Source organism: Amborella trichopoda, chromosome 7 (assembly GCF_054954075.1).
Source record: "Amborella trichopoda isolate Santa Cruz 75 chromosome 7, AtrichopodaSantaCruz75HAP2 v2.0, whole genome shotgun sequence".
NCBI classification, from domain to species: domain Eukaryota; kingdom Viridiplantae; phylum Streptophyta; class Magnoliopsida; order Amborellales; family Amborellaceae; genus Amborella; species Amborella trichopoda.
The window spans coordinates 3,787,539-3,808,795 of record NC_142342.1 but is presented as its reverse complement, the minus strand read 5'-3'; the positions used below and the strand labels follow the sequence as shown (position 1 = coordinate 3,808,795).

General features: G+C 35.8%; 1 protein-coding gene across 1 annotated transcript; it reads left to right on the top strand.

Moving 5' to 3' along the window:
- Positions 1 to 10,511: 10,511 nt before the first annotated feature.
- Positions 10,512 to 11,952, top strand: LOC110008393 (F-box protein At3g57590). Its single transcript, XM_020675423.2, has one exon. The coding sequence runs from the start codon at positions 10,657 to 10,659 to the stop codon at positions 11,728 to 11,730; it is 1,074 nt and encodes a 357-aa protein (XP_020531082.1). The 5' UTR covers positions 10,512 to 10,656; the 3' UTR covers positions 11,731 to 11,952.
- The last annotated feature ends 9,305 nt before the right edge of the window (positions 11,953 to 21,257 follow it).

Below are 21,257 nucleotides of genomic sequence, written 5' to 3'. Positions count from 1 at the left end.
TAATGGCACTGCCTTGATTGGTTTATAGTGTAGATAGTGTTTTTTTTGGTGTGGCAATGGGCTGGTACGGTGAGGTACGGTGAGGTTGATGCTGATCCATACCCAACCTAATTAGGTGAGACCTGGACCAGACCCGAGCTGGGTCCAAGTGACTTGGACTAGGACAAGAAATTAAAAAATAAAAAAAATATTTTGTATTTAATGTATTTTTTATATAATTTTATGCTGGGCCGGGTTGGGTCGGGTCGACCTGGATCTATACTTCATAACCCTTTCTTTGCCATTCTACTCCCCGAACTAGGAATGCCATCGAGGCGTATATACTCGTTAGTGGGATTGGTAGGTCAAATCCGTCAGCTTGTCCTTCTGAACGGCTATCGTTTGTCGTTCAGAACCCGAGACGACAATAGTCCATGTTGGACCTGAACCCGACTTGCTGGGTCCAAAACTGGGACCTAGACATAGTTCGGGTCGACCTGACAGGTTGTCAAGTCGACCTGACCCGATTGCCACCCCTAAAGAGAACTGCCTATCATAAAAATATTTTGATCATGTATCTAAAAGGTGTTTTTCCTTTTTTTGTTGTTTTTCCTCTCATGTATCTAAAAGGTTTCTTTCAAAGTCCAAAGCCCTCTGTCTTTTCTCGCTCATCACTCAAAGCCTTTTTTTCCCCTTTATCATTTTTGCCATATCTTCTCACTTCTAATAATATTATGACCTCTATTCTTTGCCTTTCTATTGTATTTCTTCATAAGAATTTGAAATTGGTTTTCTTTAAGAACTTGGGCATCCATTTCAAAGACCCTCCTCTCTTTCCCAGCACTTAATTTTACAGATATTTTTTTAAAAAAATTCATGTTCTTAGCAAAATGAATAAAGAGGGGAGAGATGGCGGTGAGGGAGAGTTGAGATTGCAGAGCATCAGTGCTATTCCTGCACAGCTCTACTTGCACCATGAACAATATGCCATCCATGACTTTTTGGCAGGATTAATGGATCTAGAGGAGAGCATATCAGTGTTCTCTACATGACAGTCATTGAGTTAGACTACCATTTTGTACATAAAAAAGTTCCTATTAGATTACTTGTCACTCGGTTTGTTTCCTCTCGCAATCAGGTAGCCGATATCTGCACCAAGTTATTGATTTGAGATGTTTTTCGAGATCTTTACTTCAAACTCGGACTTCAAATGTCTCGATAGTGGAGTTTGAGGCGGAGTAATAAAAACAAAACTCAAGAATCTTAGTTTTTAAAAATGTAATAGTAGAACTATTATTGTTTCATTTTGAAAGAATGTAACAAGATATAAAAGTGTATATTGAATGTCATAAGATAAAAAATTGTATATAGAATGTAACAAGATAAAAAAAAAAAAAAAATCTATTATGTCATTGTATCATCATTGTATATACAATGAACCACAATGAAAGTGTGGGGCACAATTATTTTTTTTAAAAAAGTTCATTTCTCTTTCTAAAATTTCTTTAGCAATGGGTTGAACCATGGTCAAGACACATAACCTATAAACCCTCCAATCCAGTTCTAAAAAATCATTAAGTACAATAACCACAACATTGAGAGTGATCATTTTTTCAAAAAAAAATGATACATTGAAAATTTTTGAATTTCTTGAAGATACATACAAAAACATTTATAAACAAAATATTTGGAAGCTTTAGACTTTATAAATAAAAATAAAAATATACGTTAAGACTATAAAAAATATTTTCAGCATTGAAACCACATTTCTCGGCACTATTTGAAGGTAGGCTCTAACTTGATTGTTTAGAACCTAGGCTCTATACAAACCGCACCTGAAAATTAATTACCACCCAAGAAAGTCCTTAATTATTTCTTTGAGTACATGGTTTAACAAGAGTCCTGAACACCTTAGACATGACCAGACAAGTTTTGATGCTCCAAATAAGCATTTTCGTTAGGGGAGTGGAACCACAATGTAAACTTACCTTTGTAAACACCTGCAGTGTGAACCCGAGTGTCCTACTTTTCATGCATGTCCGTGTCCAAGACACTTTTTATTGTGTTTGGGGTCCACCAAGTCACAATCCAACTCACCCTCACCTAAAAATTGATGTTCCATATTGGACCATGGCAACAATGTGAACTGGAGCAGTTTGTAAGCCTTTCTAGAGTCAATTTTATAGGATTAATTAATTTGGTGCTTCCTTTTGAGCTCCAAATCGGTTTTACTAGGTAAATAGAAATGATATTTAAGATGTAAAAGTGTGAATTGAGACTGAGTCTTGAGGTCAAAGAAATCCCTTTGACATTTTCCTTTACTCATGTACCAAATGTACAATTTGGCCATGTGAAATAACCAAATCCTTTTGGAAAATTATTTAACGGACCCCTATCCTAATTGACCAAGACCTAACCGGACCAGCAGACTAATGCCTTGGCGAACTTGGTCTAAAGTAAAATTAAGTTTAATAAAAATCTAGTAAAAAATAATATTGGAGTGGTTGAATCGGAACATTTTGACTTATTCAACTTGTTCGAAAAACTTTTCAGAGGTATTTTGGTTATTTTATTTTATTATTATTATTATTATTATTTGCATTATTTATAGGTGCACGTTTAAGGGAGGAGTGGAGGCACAAAATTTGTGTGAAAATGTTTAGTAAAAAAAATATAAATAAAATAGGAGGAGTGGAGGCCCAAAATTTGTGTCAAAATGTTTAGTAAAAAACATATAAATAAAATAGTGTAGTCGCATGACATTGTGATTGGGGCAGGGTTGGAGAGGGAGACATAGGTTTTATACATTAAGGAAGTATAAAAAGCTTGCGCTATGCATATATCTTAAACCAAAAGTGTTTGATGAGCCAGCCTACTCATCTGTAGATATGCGCCCCCTTTCAAAATCCATATTAAAAATGGATTTTAGATCCAAAATTTTAGGATTTGTTAATCTAAATTATTGTGATTATTTTGAAATTGGAATTTTTATTTTTGAAAAATAAAAATTATATATTTTTTAATATGCTTTTCTACCATCCATTTTGACGAAGCACTTTTTTTTACTTCAATCTCTAAGATGGACGTCTGATGCATGAGGAGACATACTTGTTTTCTTAAGTTGGCCGCATCATCCTCTATTATTTCTTTTAAGGATGCATATGTCGAAGTATCAACCCCGCAAGAACCAGTACCACATGCTCAAATCAAAGGGGAAATGGGCAGATCCACACAAAGTCAATGAAATTCAAAAGAGGTTACCGATGTTTGATCCTCATATTTTCATGCACGTTTTGCGTTTTCGTTGCCTTTGGATTCGTATGTAGAATCCAAAACCTTTCTTTTCTGTCCAAATTGATGAGAAACATACATGGAAAGCATACCAATTCGAACGAAATGTGAACACAGACAAATAAATAGTGAAGTCAACACATCTGTAGTATGTTTTTTCTTTTTTGAAAATAATATCTAGCAATTTTTTCTTTGTAATCAAATGTAACTGAAGTCAAGTGTAGGTACCTAAGATGTAATGGCAACAAAAAACTTTGCTGCCATTCCTTGCCTTTGCTTCTTCATCACAGGTAGTCATAGGTGCCAAAAAAATTCATATTGATATTGGCAAGACATTGATAAATATATGAGTGCAAGGAACTGTACCACGTTAATTTTCAAAAAACTTATTGCAACAAACTATTTTGCAGGCTGCCCATGATTTGGACGCATCTACCAAACAAAGCAAAAGCACAAGTGGGTGAGCAAATTGGTGAAATTCATGTTGGAATTGGAGGCAAATTACAGTTACGAGAGCGACGCGCAAAATCCCTACAAGATGAAGACTTCCACTATTGATCGTCCTGAATCTTTATCAAAAAGGCATGGGATGGAAAATCCTCTGATATTGGCTACCAGGCAGGACATAGTGGAGCTTGTGAGAGCAATTCTTTAGTTGTTTCCAAATGCTATAGAGTTCTTAGATGCAGAAGGGAAGAACATAATGCATTTGGCAGTGGAGCATAGAGGAGAGAAAGTATTCTTGTCGTTAAGATCGGTGGGCACGCTTGTTTACAGTATGGTCATGGGCATTGATCGACTCGGCAACTCTTTCCTGCATTTTGCTGGAAAGCTTGGGAAATGTCAGCAATCCAAAGCACTGGCGTGTCCACAACATATGCAGAGGGAGCTATTCTGTTTCAAGGTTAAGTATGCATACCATTTAAACGACAAGTGATTTCCCGAGAACACTTAATTTTGGGTTCCACCACCTCAGAAACCAATTCTATGTGGGAGATAAAAAAAATCTTCTACTCCCCAGAATTAATCCTTCTCTCCTAGGTTTGTTTCGTTTCGATCTCAAAACACCCCATGCATTACTCATCTCAATGGCATTGGTCTAATTCTATATGGGGTCATTGCGGATTTATAGAGCTCCAGATCTTTCGTTTTTTTTTTTTTTTGGAAGAAATAGTTTTCAGTTGTTAGAATATAATTTTGAAAATTTTCATATCATTCCCACCTTGTCCCATGTTCTAAGCTACATGGAACACAAGGTTCAACTCAGATTGCCCAAGAAAATTGCTCTAACAAAATGTTGGGGATTACATAGGCTTTATTTGGACACACAAAAGCTTAGGAATAGGCTTTTTTTTTTCTTTTTATTTACCTTTAAGAGTGGTTAAGAAATAAATGATCCTAACATAAAGAGGTCTTTCAATTTATACTCGTTTCAGTAAATCAAATTCAAGTGTTCCTCAACAAAAAAAAAAAATTATTTTCCTTAATCAAATTCATATACTTGTTGCAACTACCTGCAATCAGTAGAGTTATCCTCATATGTTATTTAATGAAACTGATATTTAATAGAAGCGGAAGAAAATATCTACACTAACATAGGATCAATCAACATGGCATCGAGTGAAGCATGTGTGTCCTCCTCATATGGTAGCACATAGAGACACACATGACCAAACTGCACAAGAGTTGTTCACTGCAACACATGGTCGCCTGGTGAAAGAAGGTGAGGTGTGGCTGAAAAAAGGTGCACAATCATGGGTGATTGTAACCATACTGATTATCGCCTGCCAGGTGGTAACAATCAGAATGGTGAACCCATGTTTCTACTCGATAAGAGGTTCAAGGTGTTCATGGATTACTTGGGCTGGACCCTTTTCTTCTCTGTCTCATCACTAGAATTTTTCACATCTACCTTAACAACACGCTATGATGAAGAAGACTTCTATATCATGCTGCCCATGAAATTCCTTGCTGCCACCACCTCTCTTTATCTATCGACTTTAGGCAGTATCATAATCTTCAGCTCCTCTGATTTGTCTGGCATAATATTATTCCTAACTTCGTCACTGATATGGATTCTTACATATATTGATGACATGATATCCACCAGTACCTCGATCTGCCTAACATTCTTTGAAGAACTCGAAAGGAAAGTGAGAGTTGGAGGTCCTATGAAGTCAAAACTCCCCTAGGAAATAAATTGAACTTAGCTTATGTGTTTTTTATCTTGTTATTTTCATGATGTTGTACAATTGCTCTATTTTTCATGATGTTGCACAATTGCCTTATTGAAGAGTTGTAAATTTATGAGTTGTATTTATTTTTATTATGATTTAACAAAAACAAGTAGGGAGCCTTCTCCCCCAATGATTTATCCAAAAAAAAATGAATGCTTGATAATTGGATGCCAATGATTGATCCATTGTGACTACTTAGTTTGTTGGTCACTTTACTCATGATTGTATGGTAAAAATGATTATGCATACGGGGAACTTCAAGTTTTAGTGGTCATTCTAAACCTTATACATAATTTTCTAATTATATAGCATTGGCATGATTAGTTATGGTGCATAGAGAATTCTAGATAGAGAAAGGAATTTCTAAGAAGATAATTGTGCCCCACATTAATCTATTGAGGTGGTTCTTTCATTGTAGGGAAATGATCTAATGCAACGGTTGTATAGTAGTATAATGCAACCACACTTCTAGAAAACTATATTTTTGGCATTTGTATGACACCAAATTTTGGACACACATTCTCTTCATTCTCATAGTCAATCCTACGAAAAAGAATCAATTTGAACCCTAGATATGGTCAAAATTAGTACCCCTCCAACAATGAATCTCAACCATCCATTTGTTGAATTTCAAGATCTAGGCCTTAACAAATTCAAAATCACTTTTTTTTTTTTTTAGCATTATTAATCTAATGATGATAACACTATATAAAAATTTTGAGAATAAAAAAATCCTTTTGAAGCCTATATCTAACCATCTCAATAAAATGGACAGCTTATATTTATTGGGCTAGAATAAAAACCTTCTAGAGCAGTTTTTCATAATTTTCTTTTTTGTGATTGTTCTTCAAAATAAAAGAGTGTACATTTAAAAATTTGTGTCAAACAAATGTCTTTAACATGATTTTTGAATTGTATATATAATGGTAATAAAATGGTATAATGTGCATTTTCCTATATGTATACTTGCAATATAGATTTTCCTATCTTGCTACTTTCTACGCTGACAATATTTCAATATACACTTTTCTATCTTGTAGCATTCTACAATGGTAGATATCATAAGGTTTATAAAACAAATAAAATAAAATAAAATAATAATAGATTATATAATTTATAAATAAATAGCACATCTAAAATATTCGAGTCGGGTTGGGTCAACCTAGACACGGACCCAACCCGACCAGACCTAACCTAATGTTGAGTCCCTAGTTATTGACTCGGGCCATGAAGATCATAGTAAGAACATTATTCATTACTTCATTATGAAACTGTTGAGCATTTTAAAGAAAAATTACAAAAAAAAAAAAAATAGGGGAAAAAAGAAGAAGAAAAAAACAAAGAAAAGAAAGAATAAAAATGTCAAATGCAAAAAATAAGGAGATTTTTTTTAACAACTGTCTTGTTACTCATATGATGGTATCATTCCAATTCTTGTATAACAAAAATTCTAACTTAAATAAAACAAAGGGACAAGAGACATTATAGGTTTTGTATGGCAATGGACTTTTGAGCCGAATATATAAGGGGTCGTTTGGATACCTATAAATATATTGTTTCTGAAATATATTACTCATATAATACATTGGGTAGTATTTAGATGCAATTTTGGAAATACATTGCTACTGTTTCATTATGTCTAGAAGAAATATGGGAGATAGTGGTGCAACATAAGCAAATTAGCTTTAATGGGGATCACTACGTAATAGAGGCAACTTGTAGAGAGAGTAAATTGGTTCAGTCTGGTGAGAGAAATCAAAAAACGAGAGGGAGAAAACCGTTAATGGGAAAGAAGAACCCCTCAAATTGAGGACAAGAAGAAAGTAAAGCAACATAGATTAGAAAAAATGGGTATCTCAAATTGATATTGAGTTCCAATCTTACTCTATTGATTCTAGGAAACGAGAGAATAATAGCGTGACAAATATTAGGTTTGGTTCTACACAGTGATGAGCCTAATAGATTTCACTTATTTTTGGGAAATCTTATATAATTTATTTTTATTTTCTTATTTAATAGATTTCACTTATTTTATGGAAATCTTATGTAATTTATTGCCATTTTTTTACAATTCAAGTACCCAAGCAATATGTTCCTTATAATAGATTTTAAGGTACCCAAACGGCCCTAAAGGATGGGGTTTTTATGAATAAGCATACTCGTATATACACTTGTAGCCCCCTCTAAAATTCACCTCAAAGATTGATTTTTTATTCAAAATATTAGGGATTTATCATCTAAGCTAAGTTGATCATAAATATTTTAAAATGTGTTATTTTTTAGGTTGTTTCTTGCACCGTTATTGGATTTGACCCATGGAATTTTACCCAATGTCCATCTTGAAGATGGACGTTGAAGAGTCAATGGGCTCTTGCAACCGCTAACTCATATAACATTTTTCCATAAATAAATGGTCTCTTTATATAAATGCTCGTAACCCGGTACCGGTCCCTGGTGTATCCCGAGAGGAATGAGATGGAAATTGTCTCTTTATATCCTTTTCTATATATGTATATTTAGATAGATAGGAGAAGGACACAAATAAATAGGTACCAAAAGGTAATATACTTCCCTAGGGGTATACCTCCACATGTAGGATTAATTTTCGAATATTGAATTTTTGGGAAGTAAATTCTTCAACCCCTAGATTAACTTTAATAATAATAATAAAATCCTAATTTTCCCCTTTATGCAGGTGAAAGAAATAACGCCTTAAGATTGAATAGAGAGCATCCAATTTGTTGAGCGAGAGATATAAGTACCTAAAAAAAAAACTCAAAATTCAAAATTTTTCTTTTGAGAATAATCACCTATTGATTTTCAGGTGGCTCCCAAAATATCATATTAAAAAAAATTCTCCCAAAATAAGTATTATGCATAGTTTCCGCGTTAAATAAATTGATAGAGAAGAGGGTCCACATTTTTTATTTTTTTTGAAGGTTCACATACGCTTTTCATTAACTATAAAAAATTTACCAGAAATAAATGAGAGGGAATATTAGAAAAAATTAACTACCAAGGTAGCATGGTTAACATCCCCTTGGCTAAGCAATCTACCTCCTCATTGGCCTCCCTGTAACAATGATGAATATCGACATTTTGGAGCGATATATTATTCATAATTTCATGAAATAAAGATTTTAATCTCCAAGTGACATTGAAGACTCTACTATTCCAAGCTATCACATTTACCGAATCTCTTTCGATAATCTTTATACCATCTTATCTAGAAAGCAATTTAAGTGCTTCTAATAGGCCACGAGCTCCTGCCTCATTAGCAGTAGTGACACCACAGATGCCAAATAATGCACACAAAATAGGCCATGAGCTTCTGCCTCATTTGTTGTAGTGAAGCCACAGGGGTCAGAGAATGCATGCAAAATGTGACCCGAAGTATTTCTTATGAGTCCTCCAAACCCTGCTAGGCCAGGGTTACCAAGGCTACTCCCATTAGAGTTCATTTTGATCAAATTTGATCGTGGTGGAAGCCAAATTGCAGCTCTACGATTTGTTCTAACCAAACCCAAAGATGCAACAGTTAAAGGGTTATTGATAACTCGACTCTTCGGAGTAGAGCCACTCTCTTTATGAGCCGTAAACCAGTATGCAACTAATGCCAAAATGTGAAATTTAAGCATAAGCAACACTTTAATGGTTCTTTTAAACACCCTTTTGTTTCTCTCCTTCCACACACCCCACAAGATGCTCACCCACATAAATCTCCACAATATTGTACCCATCTTCGGGATGCCCAAAGTCATCCATTGGATGATGAGCGATCTACAATCTTCAGGCAGCGGAAGGTATAGGTTGAAACTTTGTCAAGCCCAATTCCAAAGACCAACAATGAAAAGGGCAGTGAAAGAAAAGATGTTGGGCTGTTTCATTGATGTAACAATCTAGATCAGTCGGATCAATGACCTACATTGCAAAGATCCAGATCAGCAGATCCAATGAAAAATTACTCAAAAAATAATTAAAAGATAAAATCAAGGAGACTCAGGGGATTGGGGATTTGGATTGCTCAATCCCACCCGAATTAACACCCCATTTGGATTGGGGATTTGGATTAGCCATTTTGAAGACTGACCCAGCCTGGACTTGCACTTCTGAACTAGATTGGGTCTTAATTAGGGGTGGCAATGGACCCGGACCCAACAGGTAGACTTGAGTCAGGTTTAGGTATGGGTCCAAAAATTGAGTTCCCTTAAAACAAAGTGTCCAAAAAAATACAAGTAATATATTCCCCAAAAAAAATACTCAAAATAATTGGTAGATTTAGAAGAAGAGTAAGCCAATAAAAAAAAAAACAAAAAATGTCTTTCTTCAAACCCATAGCATCCTTATAAAGAGCAAGAGAGAGATTAAATTATACTAAAGATTTAGATAGCTAGAAATTCAATACCATATTTGAATTTGCTTAAGCATTTTGATGCTTTTTTATGCCTTTAGAAGTTTGATTAATTTTATTTTTTATTTTTTATTTTATTGGCATATACAACATAGCATTTAGGATGGACCACTACTTTATATAATTAGGTCTTTTTGTTTTCTTTTAATTAGCTACAATCCCATATCAAGGGCATTTAGTTTTTTTTCTATTGAAAAATAATCTTATACTTTGGTTCACAGTTCTTGTTATTTGTTAATTAGTTATTGTGTTAAGTGTTGTTGTTGTTGTTTCAATTTATGCTCCTAATAAATCTATGATAGGTTTTGTGATGTGACAATAAAGTAAGTATTGTTGTTAAGTTTATTGAAAGTTTCAACAAAAAATTATCAAGTATTAATCTAATGACATTAGTTAGGTTATAAAATTATTGTTTAATAGTTTTAATATATCTATAGCATCAAATCATAATCAATGTTTACATATTTTTTTAATCAAATCCAAAATATTCAGGATTTGTTTTATTTTTTTTTAGCAATCCATATTTTTTAACCGATTTTTTCTCTGATTTTTAAAATAAAATCGATTTCCTATCGATATTTTGGTCTGCCAATATTTTACTTTCTCCATGTCTCAGACGCCATTTATGGTCTCTGCAAGAGAGAGCGCAAGATTCAGAAGGTGGAGAGAGAGAGAGAGAATTGGATTTTTTTTTCCTCTATAATTTGAAGATCAGAGGGTGTGTGAAGAACCAACAGTATGGTTTCTCCTTTTAGCGATCTCCCAAACGATTTGATAATCAAAATCCTTTCATTACTCCCCGTTGAATCCATCCTAAAGTTCAAAACAGTATCAAAATCATGGAACCAACTTCTCTCCTCTCCCTTTTTTGCCACAATTCATTCTCTCTCCTCTTCCCCTCTTTCCCAACCTTTCCCTCTCTTCTTTTCCACCATTAGAGATGACAGTCGAATCTACTACATCAGAAATACCAGTACTCTCTCTCTCCAATGGTTAAATTTCAGGGGAGCTGGCCACCTAAACTGCATAGCTTGCGACAATGGCATAATATGTTTCCATTGTAGCTTCTGCTCCACCGAATTGCTCTTCGTTGGAAACCCCGTGACTTCCAAGTACAGGTGCCTTCCTGGGCTTGGTGGACTTGGTGAGGAGTTCTTAGTGGGGAATATTGGCATTAGTTTCGACCCCATTACTCAAAATTTCAAGATACTGGTTCGCGGGCGACCGAAGAGTGAGAAAGCGGGTGCAATGCCCTTCGAATGGCGACTTTTCAGCTCGGTGAATGAGTCATGGAAGACAATTCAAGACCCTGGGTATAATCTTGAGAATGTGAATTCCATGGTTTGCGTTGGCAATACTTGCTATGTTCTATCGTGGACTAAGCTTAGTTTGTTGGCTTTTGATCTAGAAAGAGAAACGGTAGAAGAGTTACCGAATCCAGTTTTAATTAGCCCCAAGAGTTCAGATAGAGAATTGTCGTATAGGTTTTCGGTGCCCCAAAAGTGGGGAGAGAGGGTTGCAATGGGAGAGATAACAGGGGACCTGAAGTTGAAGATGTGGGTTTTGTGTAGAGAGAGAGAGTGGGTCGAAGTGATCGTTGGGAATTTGCAGAACTTTGGTCTTGGAATTGATGACTCTCTCTCTCCTCTTCTCTTAGTTGGGGAGACTTTCTTCCTGCACAATGCAAACAAGAATATGATGTATGCTTATAATATTAAAAGTGGGAGGCTGATCATGCTTCAGGATAATGTTTCAGGCCAAGTCGACAACCTCGTGCTATATCAACCCACCCTCTTCTCTTGTTTCTTGTAAAAACCAGTTGCTCCAGATCAATAATCTCTCTCTCTCACACATTCACACTAGTTTTGAGACTTTCTTTCAATTTGTTTGGGTACCAAAATATTTATGAACCGAGAAATCAGCAAATGTGATGATGCATGTAATGACTGTCATGTATATTTTGTTTATTGGATTTGGGGTATTTTCTTTTTGGTGTTTGAGAAGCGGTTACGATCAATATATATTTTTCGATTATTATTTCTTTTCTTTTCAAATAGTTGACAAGAAAGGGTAGTTCGTCAGAAATACTTTTGTATATTGGATTTTGGGCACTAGCCGATCCCAAGTAATTGGCATAAGGCTTGGACGATGACGATGGATTTCGGGTACTTTGTTTTTTGTGTTTGAGAAGTGGTTATGATCATGGTAATGTATATAGTTCTCATTTTTATTTTATTTCCCACTTAGTCAATGAAGAAAGGCTAGGTTATCTTGTTAGGGTTTTTTGGGACAGACATAGGGTTCAATCACTTCAACGTCCTGACCCAAATGGATATGCCTGCCACTGGGCGGAAGCCTAGCCAATGTATCCACCACTAAGTCGAAGCCTAGAAGATGGCAACTTCTGTGTCTTACCACCACACATAATCCACACCACCACCCCTGTTCCCCAATTGGTGTTTTGCCTGAACTTGTCTGTCAACTTGCTTGCTTGTATTTATCATAGTCCACTTCAAGGCTCTAGAAGATTCTTGCAATACCCTTCCCCCATCGGAAGAAGTACCATCATCACCATCATTTAACCCTTATCCCAACTATTTGGGATCGGTTACATGAATCATGCTCCGCTATTTTGTTCATTGGTTCAGGATTCATGACGAGATTAGGCAAAGTAAGTATATTGTATGCATAAACTTTGTAAGCAATTGAAGAATTTACATTTTGAAGAATTTGGTTTTATAATTGCGCTTGCCTAAGTTTTTTTTTTTTTTTGGCTAATGTCAATTACTAACCACTCAAGCCCAAGTCCAAGTTCCATTGAAGTTCAATATTTGATTTCTCCGAGTTGGATTATTTTGTTGGGTTTTACAAGCATTTAAGCTTTTCAAAATGTCAAAAGAGTATGTACCACATTCTTCGACAGACATTACAAGCTTACATATTAAGCATTATTACATAATCTCAAAATGGTAATGGTTTAAATTGGACAATTCATGTTTATTTCTTTAACTCTGATTGCGCCTTGCAAGGTCATGAAACCTTGATTATGTTCAATGGGGATAGTTCCAGGATTATTTCTTATGAACTTGGGGAAGAGCATCTATTGCTTCACATGGAATAACTAATTTCATGCCTTGTGTGAAGTTTTGAATGACTTGAGAAGATAAGTAATGTATTCGTTAGAGGAATGGCCAATCTCTATATGACTCAGGGAGAAGAAGATTATGGCGTAGATGCCAGCTACATAAAAAGGTCATTTGAATTATGAATGGCACATGTTCATGACCAACTTAAAATATGAGCATCAGGTATTAGATCCTAACTTTGGGCATCTCAACTTTGTTAGCTTAAAAGTTAGTTGCAAAGAATGCATGGTTATTATCTATAGATAGTCTGAATCATATACGTGAAGATTGTATTTATGGAAAGCAATGCAGAGACATCCCGAGTTGGAAACTCACAGTGACCATGAAGGCTGTTTCACCACACACATACTGATACATGACATGTCTATTGAGTGCGCAATCAACTGATAGCAGAGGATACTTTCTTACATCTTCCAAATGATATTTACCTTTTTAGTTGGGTATTCCTTTGACTGGAACCCATGGCCATCTTGGTTCGGTCATGGGTCCTAACCACTCCGACAAGCAGCCCAACCCTTTTTGATTATTGCTGATTTTAGTTGGAAAATATGGGCATGCATTGGGAACAAAAATCAGAAGCCTTTCCATGCAAGCAATTTAAGACATCTTGCAAAACAAAGCAGTATATTTCAAATGTCTAGCGATTTTTATAAGCAACAGGTGATGAAGCATGACTTTCAGATATCCTACAAGCCTTAATGAAATGAAGATGCTAGAACACAATGATCTATTATAGAGAAAAGGATGGAGTTAAAAACCAAGGTATTTTTTATGGAACTGTCTAGTTGTTGCTATTGCATATTTGGTACTATGGTACTTAGACACGTCCACGGGCATCCTAATCTGATGTGCGTCTATGTGTATTGCACTTGTATAGGCATAAAACCCAATACAGCAAGACAAATCCCTATAATTATTATGTAGCAATAAAACAGTAAACTTTTAATGTGTATATAATAGAAAGTTTATAGTTATCACACATGGATGTGGTTGGTGCAGCTGTAGACCACTATAAGTTGGCACGGGACATCTATGGTCAAAACCCACCCTGGTGCTCTATATATTTTCTTTAATATCACCAGGGTTTGTAAGTGTCCACGCATGTCCAAGTATTAACATGTGTGGACATGAGATACTTCCTCAAAAATGAAGGGATGAATCATGGAGGGGGACTAAAGTTAGGTATCAGACTGATTTAAGTGTCTGAATCAGTTGGTTAGGCTTATACCCCAAAACAGAGTACGAAGTTGTACATCCATGTAGGAGAGTGTGATTTTATTGCTTGTAGTATATAACTCTAAATAAAAAAGCACTACATGATTTTTAAACTTGAGTGATTTATATACAGATGCCATTTAGGATACATGTATATGTAAAACGAAACCTGTTATTTCTCTTAAAGGCACAATCCCACCTTTTAGCTTATCCAACAGTTTTGGATAATCAACGAGCCCTGTTAATTGCAAGTTTGGGAGCTCTGCATCCATTCATCCGCCCTCTAAAATAATCTCCGACTTATCAGATCCATTATGCACAGCAAGCCATTTCATGGATAGACTCCTTAACGACACGGCTTTCTGCAGCATATAGTAATTCTAAGTTTGGAAGACTTGGAATACCTTGTCCTCCTCACTTAGACATGGCTTACCTGTATCTTTTATGTTCTCACTCATCTCTCCCTTGTCTGTAGACTCCCATTGCATCACATCTCTCAAAGCTCTATATTTGTTAAGGATAAGTTTTAAGTGAGGTCGAGGAAGATGTGTCACTTGCGAAATCCATTGCCTTATTGGATCATGAGGGTAGTATGCATGTGTTGGTTAACAATCCCAAAAGGATTATGATGTGTGAAACACACGGGGAAGGATAGTATTCTCTCTCTATTTTCAAACCTCATAAAGAAGTCAAGTAATGGCAATAAGTTCATAAGTGGGGGTTCAAAGTTTGGCACTTGCCTCAATCTTATACCCTTCTCTGCATCATGAGAGTAATATGCTTTCGCTGATTTAGGATATCAAAAAGTATTATGACGAGTGAAACCCAATGAAGTGTAGAATTTTCTTTGTACTTTCAAAACTCATAAAGAAGCTAAGCAATAATGATAATTTCATAAGTGGGGTCCAAAGTGTGGCACTGGCAGGGGCACTCGCACTTGCCTCAAGCTTATAATCTACGCCCCCCATCATCTCCCTCTTGGGCAAAATATTTGGGAATGTTTAACCTATCAAACACTGTCTTTTCCCAGACTGGAGAGCCTAGATGGATCTCGACACGTGGGTGGAACTTAATTCTCCATCTATTTGATTATTTCTAAATGTGAGTTGTCAAAGGATTATACACCGGCAACTGGTCAGATAATTGTTCGTATGGAGCAGTCATTTCGTAATCCAGATTCCTTGCTGACTTCTTGAAAAAGTCTCTCAATTGTACTCACAAACTTAAGAAGATCGTAGGCCTAAAATGATAGATGTAAGGATGGTCAAATGAGTGACCTAGGATATTTACTCAAGAGAGAGTGATTTGGGATAGGTAAGCAGCACAATCAAATTGTGAAAAGGTTAGGTATGCTTAGTTTAGTGGTTATCTTGAAAGAGGAATTCTCAGACAGAGATATCTTGTAGGTTGGTACTGGTATGTACAATGTAGAATCAACTCTGGCAAATGAAAATTTAGCCGCACCTCAAATCTCTCTCTCTCTCTCTGAGAAAAAGATAAAAAACAGAAGCCCGAGATAGCCTATACTTCGTGCCGTTTAACTGTTGTATGGAGATGATCGTGTTGTGGCAGAGGCACACCCAGACTACAATTCACTTCCACAATCCATTTTCTGAATTGACAATGGAAACTTGTTACCTATAGGTGTACGAGGCTCTTTCCAAATCAATTTTGAACAATAGATTCACAATAAGAGAAATTTAAAGTTGAGAAAATAAAAGGAAAAATATGTAGAAATGTATACAATGAGACCATTTACTTTTGATTCAAGGAGGTCACAATCATTATTGACCTTTGGATATGAAATCGAGTTATCGAGGATATGTCATTGATTAGGCACATAATCTAAAAGAAAATTTCTCAAATGTTGTGACATAATCTAAAAGAAATTCAATCTATTGGATTTCATATTCAATGGCTAAAAATAATTGTGACCACCTTGTACAAAAAGTAAATTATCTTATAGTACGTATCATTATCATCATCATCATAGCCTTTTTCTAATTAATTGGGTCCGGGTACACGAGTCTTGGTCCGCTATTCTGCTCTATTTAAGGTCATACTCTCAGTGAGGCCATAAGTCCCCATATATTGAGTTTTGGCAAATTTTTACCCGGGCATAAGACGGGTTAAGGGAAAATTTAAGGTCATCACCCTTCTTATACCTATGAATACAATGTTCTATGTAAAAGTGATTTGTTTCTTTTTCTTTCTTTACATCAAATTTCTTGTTCAGCATAATCAAATAATAGATGATTCTGATGAATTTTGACCAACTATGGAAGGAATATTAATATAACATAATGAAAAAGGAGTGTCTAACAAATGCTAAGTGCAATATAGAATGTTTATGATATAACATCTTACCATTCATGAACGTCACCTTGACAATTTTTACCATTAATTTGATAATTTGGCCTGATAGAATAATGAAATGAAAAGTGAGGTGTGATCATTTATTGTCATACATCAGATTCTAGGAATTTTTCTCTCACAAAAGATAAAAATGGATCAGTATGCTAGTTAAGAATCAAACTAGATGATTGGAAAACTTACCTTCTAAAATCAGATGCTCAAAGGCTATCCTCCCATAAGTTATATACAGAGGATTATCATTTTGTTCATCCGAGAGAGAGAGAGAGAGATAGTGACAAGAAATCTGATCTGCTTACTCAGAGAGAATAAATTCATTTAGAAATAAATTGTAGTTACAAGATGATTTTCACTCTTCTGCTTTATTTACAAAATTTGAATGTCAAGATCCACACGTTGCCTCCCGTTGCACCTGTCCTCAAGTTCAAAACCATCCCCAAATCATGGAATGAACTTCTCTCCTCCAATACAAAACCCATTCTCTCATTTTCGCCACTCTCAAAAACTTCTGCTCTCTTCCTTGGCGACCTGTATGAATGAACACTTCCTCTACCTCAATAAAAAGCAATATTGTTGGTGCTCAACAACAGAAATTCTAGCAAACAGCTTCCTAAAAACACATGGGTTGCATGCCATGGAATGTTGCATTTCCTTTTAGAATGAAATACTCAAATGTTTCGCATTGGCAACCCTGCAACCTCCAAATATAAACCCATTCAAGAACTGGAAACAACTTCTTTTGTACTCCGTCGCTAGAAACTTAAATACAGTTGCATGTGGGCATCGAAAGATATTGAAAGTTTTGGAAATCGCCTATAAATGGCACCTTTTCGATAATCGTAGGAGTCCAGGAAAACAATTCAAATCCCAGAGCATCAGCCTCTTGTGCACCATGGGTGTCTATGATTTTTGTTGATAACATTTCCTTGCATTTCGAAATATCTGCTTCTAATTGAATAGGAAGTCAGTCGAGGATAACTTTAATTGGGTCATAGGAGTTGCATGGGCCTAACAATGCCAGTTTGGGTGTCATCACAGTCCTGTTATCACTGTCCATTGCAATGGTAGATGATTGATGAATACAGTTTGGAGCCCACCATTAGGATCATTATTCATTTAGCTGTGTCCTGTTCACTATCTGTTACCATACATCCTTGCAATCAACAGTGATTACTGTGGTGTTCCCAGGGTTCACTGGTACCTTATCTACCACAAGAAAGAAGATTGGGGCTTCTAATTCCACTAATCTAAGTCCTCCTCCAAGTTATAGCTACTGCTAAAGTTCAAATTTGTATCCTGTGAATTGGATTTGGCTTTACCTTTGTGGGGACTTCGAGTTCAATACAGCTGTTCCTTTGTAGGACTTTATATATCAGTTTGCTTGAAGACATTACAAGAATATATATCAGTTTGGAAGAATTCAGTTTGCTTGAAGAATATATATCAGTTTGCTTGAAGACATTACAAGAATTCAGAATTATCTTGAAGAAACTATAAGGTAAAGGGTTGAATATGCAGGTTTCATGCATTTTAACCGAACTTTTAATGCACCCTATGCCAGCTTATCAATACATGTAATCCCATACATTGTGTATAATTCCGGGGTTCCAAATTGTGTATAATTCTGGGGTTCCAAATCTTTGAGTGTTTGGCACTACTGTTAAGATAGGTTTGTAAGTCACTAGGGGAGGTACACAAAATTTTAGCCCAAAACTCCTTGTGGTTTGACAAGTGTAACGATCTCCCTATTTCAATATTCACAGGACCCATCCTTGGTACCACTGTAAGCTCAAAATAGTGATGTTGTGGCACATTTTGTTTGCGTGAAAATATTTTATGTGAAATTTTTTTTTTATGTAGTTAGGTGTGGGGATATTTTTACACCAATTAGCAGATAATTGGTGTGAAAAGATGGACTGGGATCAATTGGTATGAAAATATTCTCACACCTAACAACATGATGGAATCCTTTCATATGAAAATTATTCCTGGGAAATATTTTCACATGAAACAAATACGCGATCTTTGAAATTTGAAAATGGGGTCAAATTGTGTCCGAATGAGTTGAAATTGAAAGATGAGTTGGTAGGGCCCTAGTTAAATCCACGAAGTTGGGCCCGAATCCAAGATAAATTGCTTAAATGAGAACCCTGCTTTTGAGACCCTTGAAATGGGGTTAATGGAGTCCAAATAACTTGAAATCTGGAGAGTTGGTTTGGAACACCTTAAATTAAATTTCAACCACATCCAAATGAATTGGACCGAGGAATTGAATGGCTTCCTTTGCCATAGTTGGCCTAGCCATTCAATTCCTTCCCGAGGTCCAAACTTCATGAGTGCTGGTGGGGAGGTCTCCATTGGCATTTCTTAGAGACTCTCAAAATTTCATCCCCTTTGAGCTTGAGGGTCTACTATCGGTATTTCATCCCATTTTATATAGGACGCATGCTGCCTATGTAAGTTTACACCGGCTGCTGCTCAACCTAATACAACCTCCTCCTTCACCCAAGCTTGGGACCGACATGAGCGGCTTGGGCATACTCAAGGCAGAGTTACGTAAGAACCATGTGCACTAAAAATTCAATCTTTTAACGACCCCAAACAATAATTTGAACTAGGCAAATGCGTGCTTTCAAATGAAACATCAAATATGAGGTTTCAATGATAATTCCATGAATTACACTTCCTTGCATTTTGGCAAGGAAGAAAACTTCGATTGAGACACCAAATACAGAAAATAGAAAGGGAAGAAAACAACAAAAAGATTATGACATTCCTTATCTTTTGCTTATGATTAAAAGGACATGTGTTTCTTCTTCCAACTCTTCAGCTATAATTGCAGTTTGAAGGGAGTCTAAGCTTTGATCTTGATTTTGTGATATCTTGAAGCAACATAGGCCTCAATTTTACCAAAATTGTGCTCTCTCTCTCTCGACCAATAAAAAGCACAAAGGTCTCTCACTCTAAGCCTCGAGTGTTTAACCTAGTGCCTAAATTTAACACATTATTTTACCCCTATTTTCCAACCCAACAAATGTCTAAACATCTCCTAAACATGTCTACCCCCTGGCCAAGGCATGGGGTATTTATAAACTTGGTGGTGAAGTTAGGGTTTATGCCCCATTTTTGCTTCTAAGGGGCAAGTTAGTTAAATATTCAAAGCGAAAAATGCCAATAACTTGCCTTAGAAATTGGAGCTCAACTTTTATCATTAATTTGCCCAGTTATTTGGTCAGATTTCATGGTTTTGGGCCATATTTGTTTCATAAGTTCGATGGTGTGTTGAATCATGTATGATTTGGTTATAAAAAGGAACTCGATGCTGGTCCTACCTACGTAGGGTCTCAAGAGGGGTGAGTTGGAAAAGAAACTCGAACCAATGCTCTTGCACTAGCTACTCGAGCCTTGTATCGTCACACCAAGTGACGGCCCGTAATCATGTATCATTTGGTTATATTTCATGGAAAAACTCTTCGTCTTCATGAAGTTATGGCTCCATCATTAGACATGGGTACTTTGCAGCTAATCTTATTTCTTCACTTGATTTGATCTTTGATATGCAATGAATCTTTAATTGTTTGTTCTCAAGAGTTTGACACATAGAGATTTAGGGAGTGGATGGGAGTCTCCCACAAATTATGGAAGACCGCTCCCCCTTCATTTTTTATGGAATGAAGGTCTTGTAAAAATTGACCCATTTTGATGCTAAAAAAATGTTGTGAGGTAGGCTGCCCTTCCCCTTTGCATCTTCTACAACGTAATATCAAACATGGAAATTAAACATTCAACTCTCATTTCCGAAAACTCCCACTTATCAAATATGCCCCTATTTTATTTAGGAAAATGGTTTGATGTGGTTGCATCCCTATCAAAATAAGTAAAGTTTCACCCCATAACTCATCAAAAATCACAATTCAAGCATTGGAAAACCTTTACATAGATCATCTCAACTTGAACATTATAGTTGTGAAAAAAAATAGTAATTTCAAGCTCTAAAAACTGTGTATATTGTAACAAATTATCTAGACTGTCCATTTCGTCCTAAAAGTAATTGTTCATTGATCCGTAAGATCTATATTATTTTTGAGTTTCAAATTTTCAAATTTCATTATCGGTGTTGGAATTTGATTTTAGAGCCATCATAGATATTCCATTGTTGAAAGTGCTCTCTAGATGAGGATTTTAGATGAGGTTTTATTTTATTTTCATAAAGCCTGGGAATTATAGAAACTTTCTCTTTTTATCTATTTTATCTCGGCAGGTCCTGCCGGCTGAATGAATAATGACGCATCTTAATCTTTGGCAATTTTGAAAAGGGAAAATATCGTACAAACCCCTAATTCCCTATCTAATTTCTCGGTAGACTCTCATTCTATTTTTCTTTCAAGCGGCATAAAATCGAATATTTCGTCGTACCCCCTCATCTCTTCTTCTACATTTATTCACTTTTGGCCACAAAAACTAGCCCCAATAAATTGTGTTATTCCATCTTAATCCAAAAACCTTTTTAACCCTATTTTGCACCTTTTAAAAAAGTTTTTGGATTGAGATGGAATAAAACAATTTGTTGGAGCTAGTTTTTGTGGCCAAAACGTGGGAGAGCAG